We start from the raw sequence: 12,530 nt of genomic DNA, 5'->3' as shown, positions 1-12,530 counted from the left end.
GTCACGTTCTACAAACACGGGGGAGGCTAGTAGTAGTCCATAGCGTTAGGAGGAAACATGAACTATTACGAGCGTTAGAAGAAAACATGTCTTATTTTATTTGACAAAGGTGCATGTATTATCTATGAAGGTCCCCATCATTCATAAAACAAATACATTGTTTTGTTTATTAGCCTCACGGTGCTCAGAATGTGTCGTATGTGTCCTCTCCTTCTCTACACAGCTTTGAATGAAATGCGGAAGTCTCTAGTAATAATAATGTAACATTTATAAGAATCACCACAGGTTGCCGTTGTAGGGTGGCTGTTACCATGGTTACAGGTTCCTAAAAACACACATAAAATGTACAAATAAATGGGTTTTTGCTTCTAAAAGAAACAAGAGTGTTCTTAAAACTAAAGCCCGTTTGAAGTTAAAACTATTATCTTGTTGACCTTACTGTGGGAAGCCTGGTTTCTATTACCATTCAACCAGTGTGTTCCGGTCTAGAGCCCGCCTACTGTATCCTTGTACCTACAGATTTAAACGCAACAAACGTTTCCGTATCCGGTACCCAAACCCAGACCGGAACAGCAACTTTGCAAAAGCGACTTGATCCCCAGTCTATTGGCTCGTTAGGAGGAGCGCTTCCCTCCCTGGGAGCCAATCACAAGGGCCCCCACTCCGGACATGGGGTCCAGCGGGCCGCCGAGCTACGTGATTGGACGGTAGCCCCCTCCGGCCGATGGGATGGGCCTTTGGCGCTGTCGGCGCGCGCGAGCTTTCAAAAAGGGGAGGGACGTAGTGTGTGTATTTGAGGCTAACGTTAGCATGTAGCTGACCGCTAGTTTAACAACAAGAAGACAACCAACTGTCTTTATTATTATTTACATTATTCACTAGTTGTTTGGTTTAAACGGCTGTTTGTCCGACATGTTTATTGATTATTTATAAACAAACTAACGGCTTATTTTAAACATTCTAAACTATCCTCGCCGTTAAAAAGGTGAGTTTGAGTTGAACCTATTGGTTAGGGTACATATTAGTACATTATTTGTACTTTGTTGTTGTTTTATTATATCATTCAATAATAGATGAATAAGCTGCTAACTTGTAGAGAAGTGTTCTTTACCAACACTACTGTGGAACCTCTTGATCTAACCTTGTTTATTTATTATTATTATTATTATTATTATTATTATTATTATGTTTCCAGTGCATCATCAGGTCAGTTTATTATTATTTATAGTGAAACATCACCTCAAGACTCTCTGTGCTTCACCACAACAAGCCACAACTAAACACTGTAGCATAGAATTGATTGATTGAATACTTTATTTGCAGTTAAAGGATTTTGATGGTACTGTAGAAGAGAGCATTAGTCTATTCTTGAAGTGAATTTCCAGTGCATCATGTCCATGGATATTATGTTTCCAGATCATCATCATGTCCATGGACTTTGATGCCGCCGCCCTTCAGACCCAACATGAAGAGGAAGACGATGATGAAGAGGACTATGAGAGACAACAAGAGGTTAATTACACTCACACACAACACTAATGCACACAATACACTAATACATACACACAATACACTATAATACATACACACAACTCACTGTAGAGACACTAATAAATACACACGGTGCTCTGTAGACAATAAGTGTTATCCTCCTATACAAGGCTTATATTCCATAATACCAGTTGGATCAGAACCTGCTATAATAGAACCACATTACATCTCTTTACATTAAAACACTCATGTTTTGTCTTTAGTCCATCATTTTCAGTCATCAGTGATCAGAGGAAATCACAGGTTTTATGTTTATCTTTTCCAGTGAAGTGCTATAAGCTTGTAGATCTGCTATTTTTTGAATAGAGAAGGAAATCTAAAGTGACACAGATGCGTTCCCGGATTGAATGGGTTAAAATTGTCCATCTCTGGATGCACAATGTGTTTAGGGCCTGTCTGGCACGCTGGGCAAGACCTGGACTGTTGGTTGTCTCGGCGGCAATGGTTGAATTTGGCGGAAGTACCGCCTGTTACCCTCACCCTGTTACTGTTACCCTGTTACTATCACATAACACCGCCCAAGGAAATGACGTTGATGCTTTACAAATCTGTTCACATTTTCCGTGAATGAAACGAGTGCTGTGATTGGTCAAAAAAGATTGTTTCCGGGTGAAACACGTACGACAGAAGTCCTGTCCCTATAGACACTCTCTGCTTCAGGTCGTGACCAGGCTCTTCTCTTGGCAGATGAGTGAGGCTGGGAAAGAGGCTAGTCTGGTCATGACACTTGTTCTTGACACTGTGCTGTCATTGGTCCAGGTTGGGGAAGGTGTGTCACAGTGAAACTGGTCCTGCTGTGTTCTAACTCAATCTCTCATAGTGAATATAATATAATATAATAATCACTTACAGTTCAGTCAGTGATCAGAGCCGTCTGGCAGAGACATCAGAGATGGGAAACTATATCCAGCATTACAGCTATGTAGCATTAGCATCAGTGGTGGAAAAAGTACTCGAATTTTTTACTTAAGTAAAAGTATCAATACTGCAATGTAGAAATACTCTGTTACTACAAGTGAATGTCCGGAATTCTTAATTTACTTGAGTAAAAGTACAAAAGTATTGGTATCAAAATGCACTTAAAGTACCAAAAGTGGAAAGTAGACTACTCATTATGCATAATGTCCCATTTCACAAGTTTTCAAATCTTTTGAAAATAACAGATCTACAAGACGCATTGTGAGCTTGTAGATCTGCTATTTTCAAATGGCCGACATGTATAAAAGGGCTGAAGTGGTTAATGTATGTTTTGTAATAATAATCAAAATTATTGTAACTAGTAACTAAAGTTTTAAAATAAATGTAGTGGAATAAAAAGTACAATATTTGCCCCTGAGATGTAGTGGAGTAGAAGTAAAAGTATAGACACTTGGAAATACTCAGTAAAGTAAAAGTACCTCAAAATGTTATTTAAGTACAGTACTTGAGTAAATGTACTTAGTTACTTTACACCACTGATTAGCATACATAAAGGTCAGTGGTAATTGAAATGTTTCTGCTCCAGTTAACAGCCTTAAACCTTCTGTCTGAACAATCACATTCTTTAGGAGCCATTCATCATGTTTTACATACTGTAGTTCTCACACAAGGTTGTAGTCTGGCAGTGAGAGACAAGAGAGGGGTGTGTGTGTGTGTGTGTGGCATGGAGACATTGAAGGATGTCAGGAATATTCAGCGCTGCTTGTGGGAAGTAAGTGTGTCTTGTTAAATATGTGTTATGATGCAGAAAAAGTGTGTGTGTGTGTGTGTGTGTGTGTGTGTTTGTTTTATAAATAAAATATTGAACCAATGAAAAATTATAACTACAGACAGCTACTATACATCATGAGGCTGTTCACCGAGCTTTATTGACAGCAGACGTGAATCTGTTAAGCCACTTTCAACCTCACTTCCCTACGTTGGGCATGTCATCATTATAGTTGAACATAGTTCAGATCTACAAGCCCACAACGTGTTAACGATGTGTTTTGAGCTCGTAGAATGGCTATTTATAGAAAAGATGTTTGAATAGAGCTTTTAAATTAAAATAATTAAACACAATGACTCAAAGCATTGTAGCTTATATGTGATGTGGGGACCTAAAAAATCGACATCACTGCAATTTCAGATGTTCCTTCCTCCCCCCCCCCCCCCAGGCCATGCTGGTTAAGGATTCTTCTTTGTTTACTGTGTAATAACGTCGCTGCTCAGCAACCGTGGTGACTCATTGCCATGTGTTCATTTTGTGTGACAGTTACACAAGCTGCTGACAGACCTGCCTGATGACATGCTGGAGGACAGCCGAGAATGCTCCTCCCCCGAACCTGAAGAATACCCCGCCCACAGCAGGTAAGCTCCTCCCCCGAACCCGAAGAATACACGGCAGGTAACATTTTTTATACACAATACCATTTTATTTGTGTAATGATCAGTGGTGGAAAAAGTACTCAATTGTTTTACTTAAGTAAAAATATCAGTACTGCAATGTAGAAATACTCTAAAATGACTCGCATGCTTTAAGATGGGTCGGCAATCCTGCTAATGAAGTATTCAATCAGTCAACATTATTCTAATTGTCTTTCACTGATCTTACAGACCTCAGCCTGCGTGGACTCAACAGATGCAGTGGTCTGATCATCATGAAGAGGTAAGATCACTGTAGATCTGTTCCAGGATCACTGTAGACCTGTAGATCTGTTCCAGATCACTGTAGACCTGTAGATCTGTTCCAGGATCACTGTACATCTGTTCCAGATCTCATATCTCTACAGCTTTTTACTAAACACTACATATTATGTTCACGTCAGGATACCGATTTCGTCCAATCAGGAGAGCGAACTCAAGCAGGATAAACAAGTGAATTTGTAAGAGATGAAACGACTGGGTGAGCAGACATTGGAACTGGAACACTATAACATTGAAGCTGATAAATGGGTTCTGTCTCTGGATTGGATGAAATTGGTGACCCACCTGGAAATGTATTTTCTGTTTACTACACAATATAGAGCTTTAAAGGAGAATTGTGGACTAGCCTTGTCCTTACATTTTTATATGATATTATGATATACTAGGACGAGTAGTACAGTAGAACATGTTCTACTGACTCCACCCCGAGTCCACCAAGGCAAAAAAAACAGAGTGTACGGTCCGTGCGCTAGATCACATATTTTTATCGCGATTTTACATATACATTTTTGTTGATATCTGACGTTCATATTGACAGAAAACTGTCCACAGTGTTAGTGTTAGATGCTCCCCTCCCTCCGGAAGTCTCGCAAGACGAGATTTCACCCGTGATATCATCCAAGTCAGCTTGTAAACACTACGGCGGCCCATTTGGGACAAAAACACTGCCTAGGTTTCTGTCAATATGAACGTCGGATATAAAAACATAAAAATAAAATCAATCGCGATCTAGCGCACGGATCTTCCACTCTGGGGTTTTAGCTGTGGTGGACTCAGGATGGAGTTATGAATTCTTTCTACCGTACCACTCTTCCTAGGATATAATGTAATATCATATAAAGGTAAGAAAAAGGCTAGTCCGGAATTCTCCTTTAACCTTTTATCAAACTTTTTTTAAACAAAACCTTATATCACCTTCCCATTAAGACCTGGGACGCATCTGTGTCATTTTTTGATTTGAGCTAAAAAGCATTATTTTACACCTTGGCTATTCAAAAATAGCAGATATACAAGCTCATAGCGCGGCACCGAGTGCAGCGCTACGAGCTTGTAGATCTGCTATTTTTGAAAAATCGAGAAAATGTGTGCAAATTAATATTTATATTCTTTTAAAGCGAACATTTTTAACTAAAATCTTTGCTTCTGGTGGTCCCTGGAACTAAATATTTTGAGATTGCGGTCCGCGGGCAAATTGATACAGTTTTGGGGGTCCTTGACATGACAAAGTTTGACCATCACTGACATGAAATGTACGTTTTTCAGAAAACTGTTAGGATTTAGAAGACATTAATAAGAATCGGCCTCAGGTCTTAATGGGTTGATATTGAATAAATCTCTGCGTGTGTCTTTTTGAAGAACTACAAAGATGTCTCTGATCGTGGTGGTCAGTTCTCTGTCCCTGGCTCCCAGTCCCAGCCCTGGGAGCAGCAGTCTGTGGACGGCCAGTACAGCCAGCAGGAAGGGTATTCCTATGCCAGCGTGGGCACAGAGGAGGCCAACCACCAGGGCACAGAGCTGGGGTACCCGCACGGCACCCATAACCCGGGCACAGAGCTGGGGTACCCGCACGGCACCCATAACCCGGGCACAGAGCTGGGGTACCCGCACGGCACCCATAACCCAGTGGAATACGCTTCGGACGGACAAGAAGGAGACCAACATCACCGGAGAAACCATGACCATGTGAGTAGTGATTTAAAGCTGTGTTTTTCAACCTTTTTCATGCCAAGGAGTAAGGACCCCTAAATTGATATACATTTGGCCGCGGACCCCCACCTGAAAATGTTGTGCCAGGGACCCCCAGAAGCAAAGATTTGAGTTAAAAATGTTTTCTTTAAAAAAATATGCACACATTTTCAAGATTTTTCAAAAATAGCAGATGAGCTTGTAGATCTGCTATTTTTGAATAGCCAAAGCTAAGTGGTTAAAATGATTGTGACGCTGTGTTAACTCATTTTGCTGGGGACCCCCTGGAACCCCCTCAAGGACCACTGGTGGTCCCCGTACCACTGGTTGAGAACCACTGATTTAAAGGGATAGTTCACCTCCAATATGATGAGAATTTGATGACCAGCGGACCGGTAGGCAGCGGTTCCGGTAGGAGACACAAAGGTTGTGTCTCCTAACGGAACCGCTGCCGGTCATGAAATTATTGGCTTAGGAATCAGACAAAAACTAAAAAAATATCCATGAGTTCAAGTCTCCATGGGGTGACTAATCCATAGAAAAAAAGTCATTTCGGGGGTGAACTATCCCTTTAACTGCAGACCTGCAGGATGGCATAGTGGGTTCAGTTCAGCTCTAACATTATGATTATTTGATTTGATTTATTAGACGTCATGGTTAAAAGAGAAACACACGCTACATGCTTGTAGATTATGTTATTAATACAATATAAGTAACATCTGTATGGTAGATTATGTTATTAATGCAATATAACTAACATCTGTACGGTAGATTATGTTATTAATACAATATAACTGGTACATGTGCAGTGGTTGGTCGTTGGTCTTTCTGCTCTTCCACTGAGAAATGTAGATCCTGTGGTCTGGTAGGACACCTACTGGCTGACAAGAGGTACTGCCTGAATGTCAACATTGAAAGAAAGCAGCCATGCTCTACTGTGTAAAACAATCAAAGTTCTTGCAGCACAACCCAAAGTTATAGTCTCTTTAGCCCTAAATGTATATATATATATATATATATTAGGGCTGGGACTCGATTAAAAAAAATAATCTTCTAATTAATTAGAGGCTTTGTAATTAATTTATCGCAATTAATCGCATTTTAATCGCATATCAATATTTGACCTGAGAACAGTGAAAAGCATTTTTTTCAAATGGATTTTGGCATACGTCTTTAAGTACATGTACTCAAGAACTGTACTTTTGAGGTATTTGCATTGACTTGAGTATTTCCAATTTCTAATAGTTTTACTTCTACTCCAGTAACTCCACTATATCTCAGAGGCAAATATTGTACTTTTACTCCACTACAATTATTTGAAAACTTTAGTTACTAGTTACTTTGTAGATTTCGATTATTATTATAAAACTTTACAGTAGCCATGTGAAAATAGCAGATCTACAAGCGCAAGGCATTGTGAGCTTGTAGATCAGCTATTTTCCACCACTGGAGGCTGGTAGAGTGTTGTTACTGTTGTTTTATAGTAGATTCATTAATTATTATGATTATGAATAAAAATCGCGCGCATGTGATCCGCACCGCATCGTGGAACCCCCCCACCAGCGCACCCCCCCCCCCCCCCCCCCCAAACGGGACAAACGCGCGCGTAGGCGGGGGCTTCCATTACAGATTCTGACTTGCCCAGGCAACATTATCAAGCAGGCATCATGTTTTCATGCACTGTGCTGTCTGCAGTAGACTTTGTTGTTGTCTGTCATGCCTGAGAAGTGAGAATTACCGTCTGTTGGTGCACTGCAACTCGTCCAGTGAGAAACGTTCCGCGGTGCAAAAATAGGTGCGATTTAAAATGCGTTAATTTTTTTAACGCGATAATTTTTCTGTAATTAATTGATCTAAATTAACGCGATAAAGTCCCGGCCCTAATATATATATATATATTATGATTGAGAGGAAAAACTCTGGACTATTAAAATACAGACTAATTTATGAAAAACACACATCCCCATCTTAGACAGAGTCCAGTGACTCTGATTGGTCCAGGGCTGAACATGTATGAACTTTAAACTCGGTACTTTATACTGATATTCCATGGACTTAACTTAAAATCATTGTTTTAATTGATGGCCTTCCTGCCCTGGCATTTAGCCTTTTGCCCTCAAAATGTACAACAACGAAGGCCAAGTGACCCTGACCCTTAAATGAGGAAATTTCAGGCTTGATTGGGGGTAGATATTGGTGGGGGTATGTATATACAGTTGGGTGGGTATATATTGAGGGAATATATTGGGCTGTTAACACCTGTTTTTAATCCCAGTTAGCAGTTAGGACATCAGAGTTATGGATTGCAGCTACAACCAGTTTAGTGAAAGTGTAGTGTCAAGCTGTACTTTGTCTTGGTGTTCCTCAGGGTGTAGTGTTAAGCTGTACTTTGTCTTGGTGTTCCTCAGGGTTTAGTGTTAAAGTTGTGCCTGTGTTCCTCATAGTGTAGTGTTAAGTTGTACCTGTGTTCCTTATAGTGTAGTGTTAAGTTGTACCTGTGTTCCTCATAGTGTAGTGTTAAGTTGTACCTGTGTTCCTCAGGGTTTAGTGTTAAAGTTGTGCCTGTGTTCCTCATAGTGTAGTGTTAAGTTGTACCTGTGTTCCTCAGGGTTTAGTGTTAAAGTTGTACCTGTATTCCTCATAGTGTAGTGTTAAAGTTGTCTTGGTGTTCCTCAGAGTGTTAAAGTTGTACCTGTGTTCTTCAGGGTGTTGTGTTTAAGCTGTTCCTCAGAGTGTTAAAGTTGTACCTGTGTTCCTCAGAGTTTTAAAGTTGTACCTGTGTTCCTCAGAGGTCAGAGGGTCCTGGAGCAGAGCAGAAGAGGACGGACCACCTCCACCACGTCAACTACAACCCTCAGCAGACACACATGTTCTCCTCCCAAAGCCAGAGCCCTCCTCCTCCAGAGGGTCCTCTGGACGTCCTCCAGAGACACTTCCTCCATTCAACACAGAGTCAGTGTTCATCACTTCATCTAACGTCTAATACACTGGGGGGGTGGGGTCCGGGGACCCCCAGGGGTCCTTGAGGGGCTTCCTGGGGGTCCCTACATGATAAATAGTTACTTAGTGGTTCCTAACTAAGTGCATTAACAGGGGTGCACATAACTTTTTAGGTCTGGTACGCAGAAGAGCACCTGGACATGTGACTTGGTGCGCATGGCGCCCGTCCCGTTTTGTCAACGGGGGGGGGGGGGGTTCAGCCCGGACAGTTTTGTCAACGGGGGGGGGGGGAGAGAAAAAAAGGACGCTCTACTTCTAAATTCCGCCGATTTTCGCCGTTTTTTCTTTCTCACGCTGTTAGATAAAGCCCCCAAGGTTGGTGCCCTGTGCTGCTGCGCTGATTTTATCCGCCAGATTGGGACGTTCATGGCATATTTTGCACCATTACATTACGGTGCGTTCATCATCGGTGACGAGTGCCTCTAACAGCCGCTGCTGGCTGCGTGCACGCAGCGAGGCAATGCGAGGCGATGCGAGGCGACGCGAGTCATATCTCTACCCCTGTGCCTAATGGCTGTACATGGGGGCGACGGGTGCTTTAGAGTGATTGTGTGAGTGTAGCTTCAGGAAGTAAATTCCTAGCCTCGATCTCCAGGCTTTTATTTTTTATTTTTGCTAAAAAATAAAAGCTTGGAAATTCCTGTCCCAGCTGTTGGTGCGCAAAAGCGCCTCGCGTCGCCTGATGTGGTGCGCATTTTTTATTTTGGGTGCGCATGCGCACCTGCGCACCAGTTATGTGCACCCCTGTGCATTAACTCAAGTACTGTACTTAAGTACAATTTTGAGGTATTTGTTACTTTACTGGAGTATTTCCAATTTTCAGTACCTTTTACTTCTACTCCACTACATCTCAGAGGCATATATTGTGCTTTTACTCCACTACAATTATTTGAAAAATGTAGTTATTAGTTACTTTGCAGATATACATCATTATATTATAAAACATACATTAACCACTTTAGCTCTATTTTATACACAGGCTATTTTCCAAACATTTTAGTACTTTTACTTTTGGTATATTTTGATGCCAATACTTACATATGTGATTTTACTCAAGTAACATTTTGAGCACAGGCCGTTTACCTGTAACAGAGTATTTTCATATTGTGGTATTGCTACTTTTACTTAAGAAAAGTATCTGAGTACTTCTTCCACCACTGGGAACCACATGGACCCTGACATGTGAGTGAGTCATGTGAGTACACATGGAACCAAACGGATCCATTTGGTTCCTAATTCCTACACTCTTCAGAGTTCTGGGGTCCGTGGACCAACGCTTAGTGATCTGGGAGTTCTTGAAATTAAAAAAGTTTGAGATTCCCTTATCTAATGTGTACTCAGAGGTCTAATGTGTACTCTGAGGTGTAATTTGTACTCAGAGGTGTATTTTGTACTCCGTAGAAAGACGGAGTCGCTTAAGATTATTTATCATAATCTCAGTGTGTGTATTAGTGTAATGACTGTGTATTAGTGTAACTAGAAGCTCAAGGGCGGCCGAGCGTCTAGCCCTTCGGGTTGCCGAGGGTCTAGTCGGGGACCGGCCTACACAGGAACGATGTAAATAGGGAATGAATGCTCCACCCTTTAAATCAAACCCCATTATACCTGTTGTCATAGGACCCGTTTTGGCCATCTGTTTGCCTGTGTCCATTTATGCCCATCTGTGTGTGCATTTATGCCCATATATGGAGCTATCTGTGTCTGTGATATATGGACATCTCTGTATGTGTCTGGGTGTGTCCCTTTTATGCCCGTATATGGAGATCTCTGTGTCTGTCTGTGTCCATTTATGCCCATTATCCTAAAGGAGTTCGCTATAAACAATGTTGTCAGTAATGCCCTTGTCATTATCCACAATGACAACTTTTACAGCGCTGGCTCTCTTTCCTCTAGAGAAGGCTGTGTAGAGTTGGCCATGAGCGAACACAGGTTTAGGCAAGTAGATGCCAACTCGTTCATTCTCTTGGCCCTGACCCTTATTGATTGGTATGCTAAGCGGATAGGGAACTGTCGTCTAATGAAGGTGAAGGGAAGCTCACCTCTGTCATAGTGAGGTATTCTTGGTAGGAAGATTGTTTCACCCCTGTTTGTGCCTACTGCAATCTCACACTCAATGACTCTGTCCATCATTTGCATTACCACCATTCTGGTGCCATTCTTGAGAGTGCGGTCAGGACCTGATTGCAGGTTTCTAAGCAGCTTGACTGGTGCGCCTACTTTCAATTTGAGGTTATGATCAGGGATTCAACATAACACTGGCATTGATGAATCTGGAGATCTCATCCCTGTCTTCAATATCGAGAGTGCCAACATCAACTCCTTTGTGGACGTATTTGTACAGGTACTTGATGGTACGGAAGGAGCCAACAAATTCAACATTGATGTGGCATTTATATTTAAGTAGGACCCAAGCGTTGTAAGGAACGACCCACCTGCTGTCAAACAGAAAGTCATTCTTCTTATGGGTGTGACCGACAATGGGCCGTCTGTACTCTGGGTAGCCATGACCATCATGAGGCAGTCGTGTGTTGGCACAGAAGTTTTTAGGGAATTTCTTAGTACAGATACCATTGACCATGCAGGGGCTGTTAGGGTAGGCCGGGCCACAGGGTCCATGTAGCATGAATCGACACACCAGCTCATACAGCTCTGGCTCCTTTTGTTTGTCAGGTATGTCTGCTCTAATTATTTGATCAATGTCATCGACAGTCAAAATCTCATGTAGGAGTAGCAGTATGTGGGCATGTTTCAGTCCTCTCATCTGTCCTTCAATAGTGTGTATTCTAGCCTTCATCTTCCCAAAGACGCCGAGCTTTGTGTCGTGGAGGAGCTCATCCAAACTCCTTTTGAAAACTTTGTTAACAATGTCTGGTCTGTCAGTGGGCTGCTGTCCTGGAAAGATGTTACTCAGTACACCTTCACTCCTTGCGTTTGACGTCATGGTAATGAAGAGGTCAAACCTTCTATATCTGGCTGCTATGGCAAGGGCATCTTGAAAGCGCTTGAATTGGTATCTGGGGCTACCAGTGTGTGAGCCTGGAAGAATTATCTGTTGACCAATCCTGGTGGCCTCAGTCTGTCCTGGCTGTGCTTGCTGTGCAGTTAGGGCGGGAGGCATGCGTTAATCCGACAGACCTTTTCTCCGACTATGTGGCATCCGCGTGCGGTTAGGGTTAGGGTGCGGGTTTGGTTCGGGTTTACTGTTTAATGTCGGAGCACTGCGCTGTCGGAGGAATGCGCTGTCGGACTAACATATTGCACCCGTTAGGGCATCATCCAGACCTGAATACTGGTGGGCCCTGTACTTGTCTTGTTGTTCCCTACTCCTGTAGAATTTCATCCGGCAACTTTCAATTTTGGAGTATTGATCACAGAAGTATTCTTGAGTAAGTCTCCCTGACTTCAGAAGGGTGTTGAAAGAATTAGTTCTTTGTTGTAGATGGAATCTGAAGAACTCCTGAAGAGTGACTTTGCCTCTGGCTGAATTTGCATTAACCTTGAGGATGGGATTGTCGATGCTGAAGCCAGCATCTCCATATGGCAAGATCAAGGGATAGGCTGCTGGGTCATACATAGGGTGGAGTGAATTGATATGTGTAGTTTGTCTGTGATTAGGTGCATCAGCTGGA

At 42.1% G+C, this 12,530-nt stretch overlaps 1 protein-coding gene across 1 annotated transcript in view; it reads left to right on the top strand.

Moving 5' to 3' along the window:
• The first annotated feature begins 816 nt into the window (after positions 1-816).
• cep152 (centrosomal protein 152) overlaps positions 817-12,530 on the top strand; it is a 38,829-nt gene continuing 27,115 nt past the window's right edge. The window contains exons 1-6 of the mRNA XM_084059623.1: positions 817-985; positions 1,417-1,512; positions 3,785-3,879; positions 4,126-4,177; positions 5,572-5,898; positions 8,691-8,853. Of these exons, the coding sequence (XP_083915749.1) occupies positions 1,426-1,512; positions 3,785-3,879; positions 4,126-4,177; positions 5,572-5,898; positions 8,691-8,853 (724 nt within the window). The 5' untranslated portion in view covers positions 817-985; positions 1,417-1,425. The remainder of the gene's footprint in view (positions 986-1,416; positions 1,513-3,784; positions 3,880-4,125; positions 4,178-5,571; positions 5,899-8,690; positions 8,854-12,530) is intronic.

This window comes from Gymnoscopelus microlampas (genome assembly GCF_963454915.1).
Source record: "Gymnoscopelus microlampas genome assembly, chromosome: 6".
Lineage (NCBI taxonomy): Eukaryota > Metazoa > Chordata > Actinopteri > Myctophiformes > Myctophidae > Gymnoscopelus > Gymnoscopelus microlampas.
Note: the sequence above shows the minus strand (reverse complement) of the source record. Positions and strands in the feature narration are given on the sequence as shown.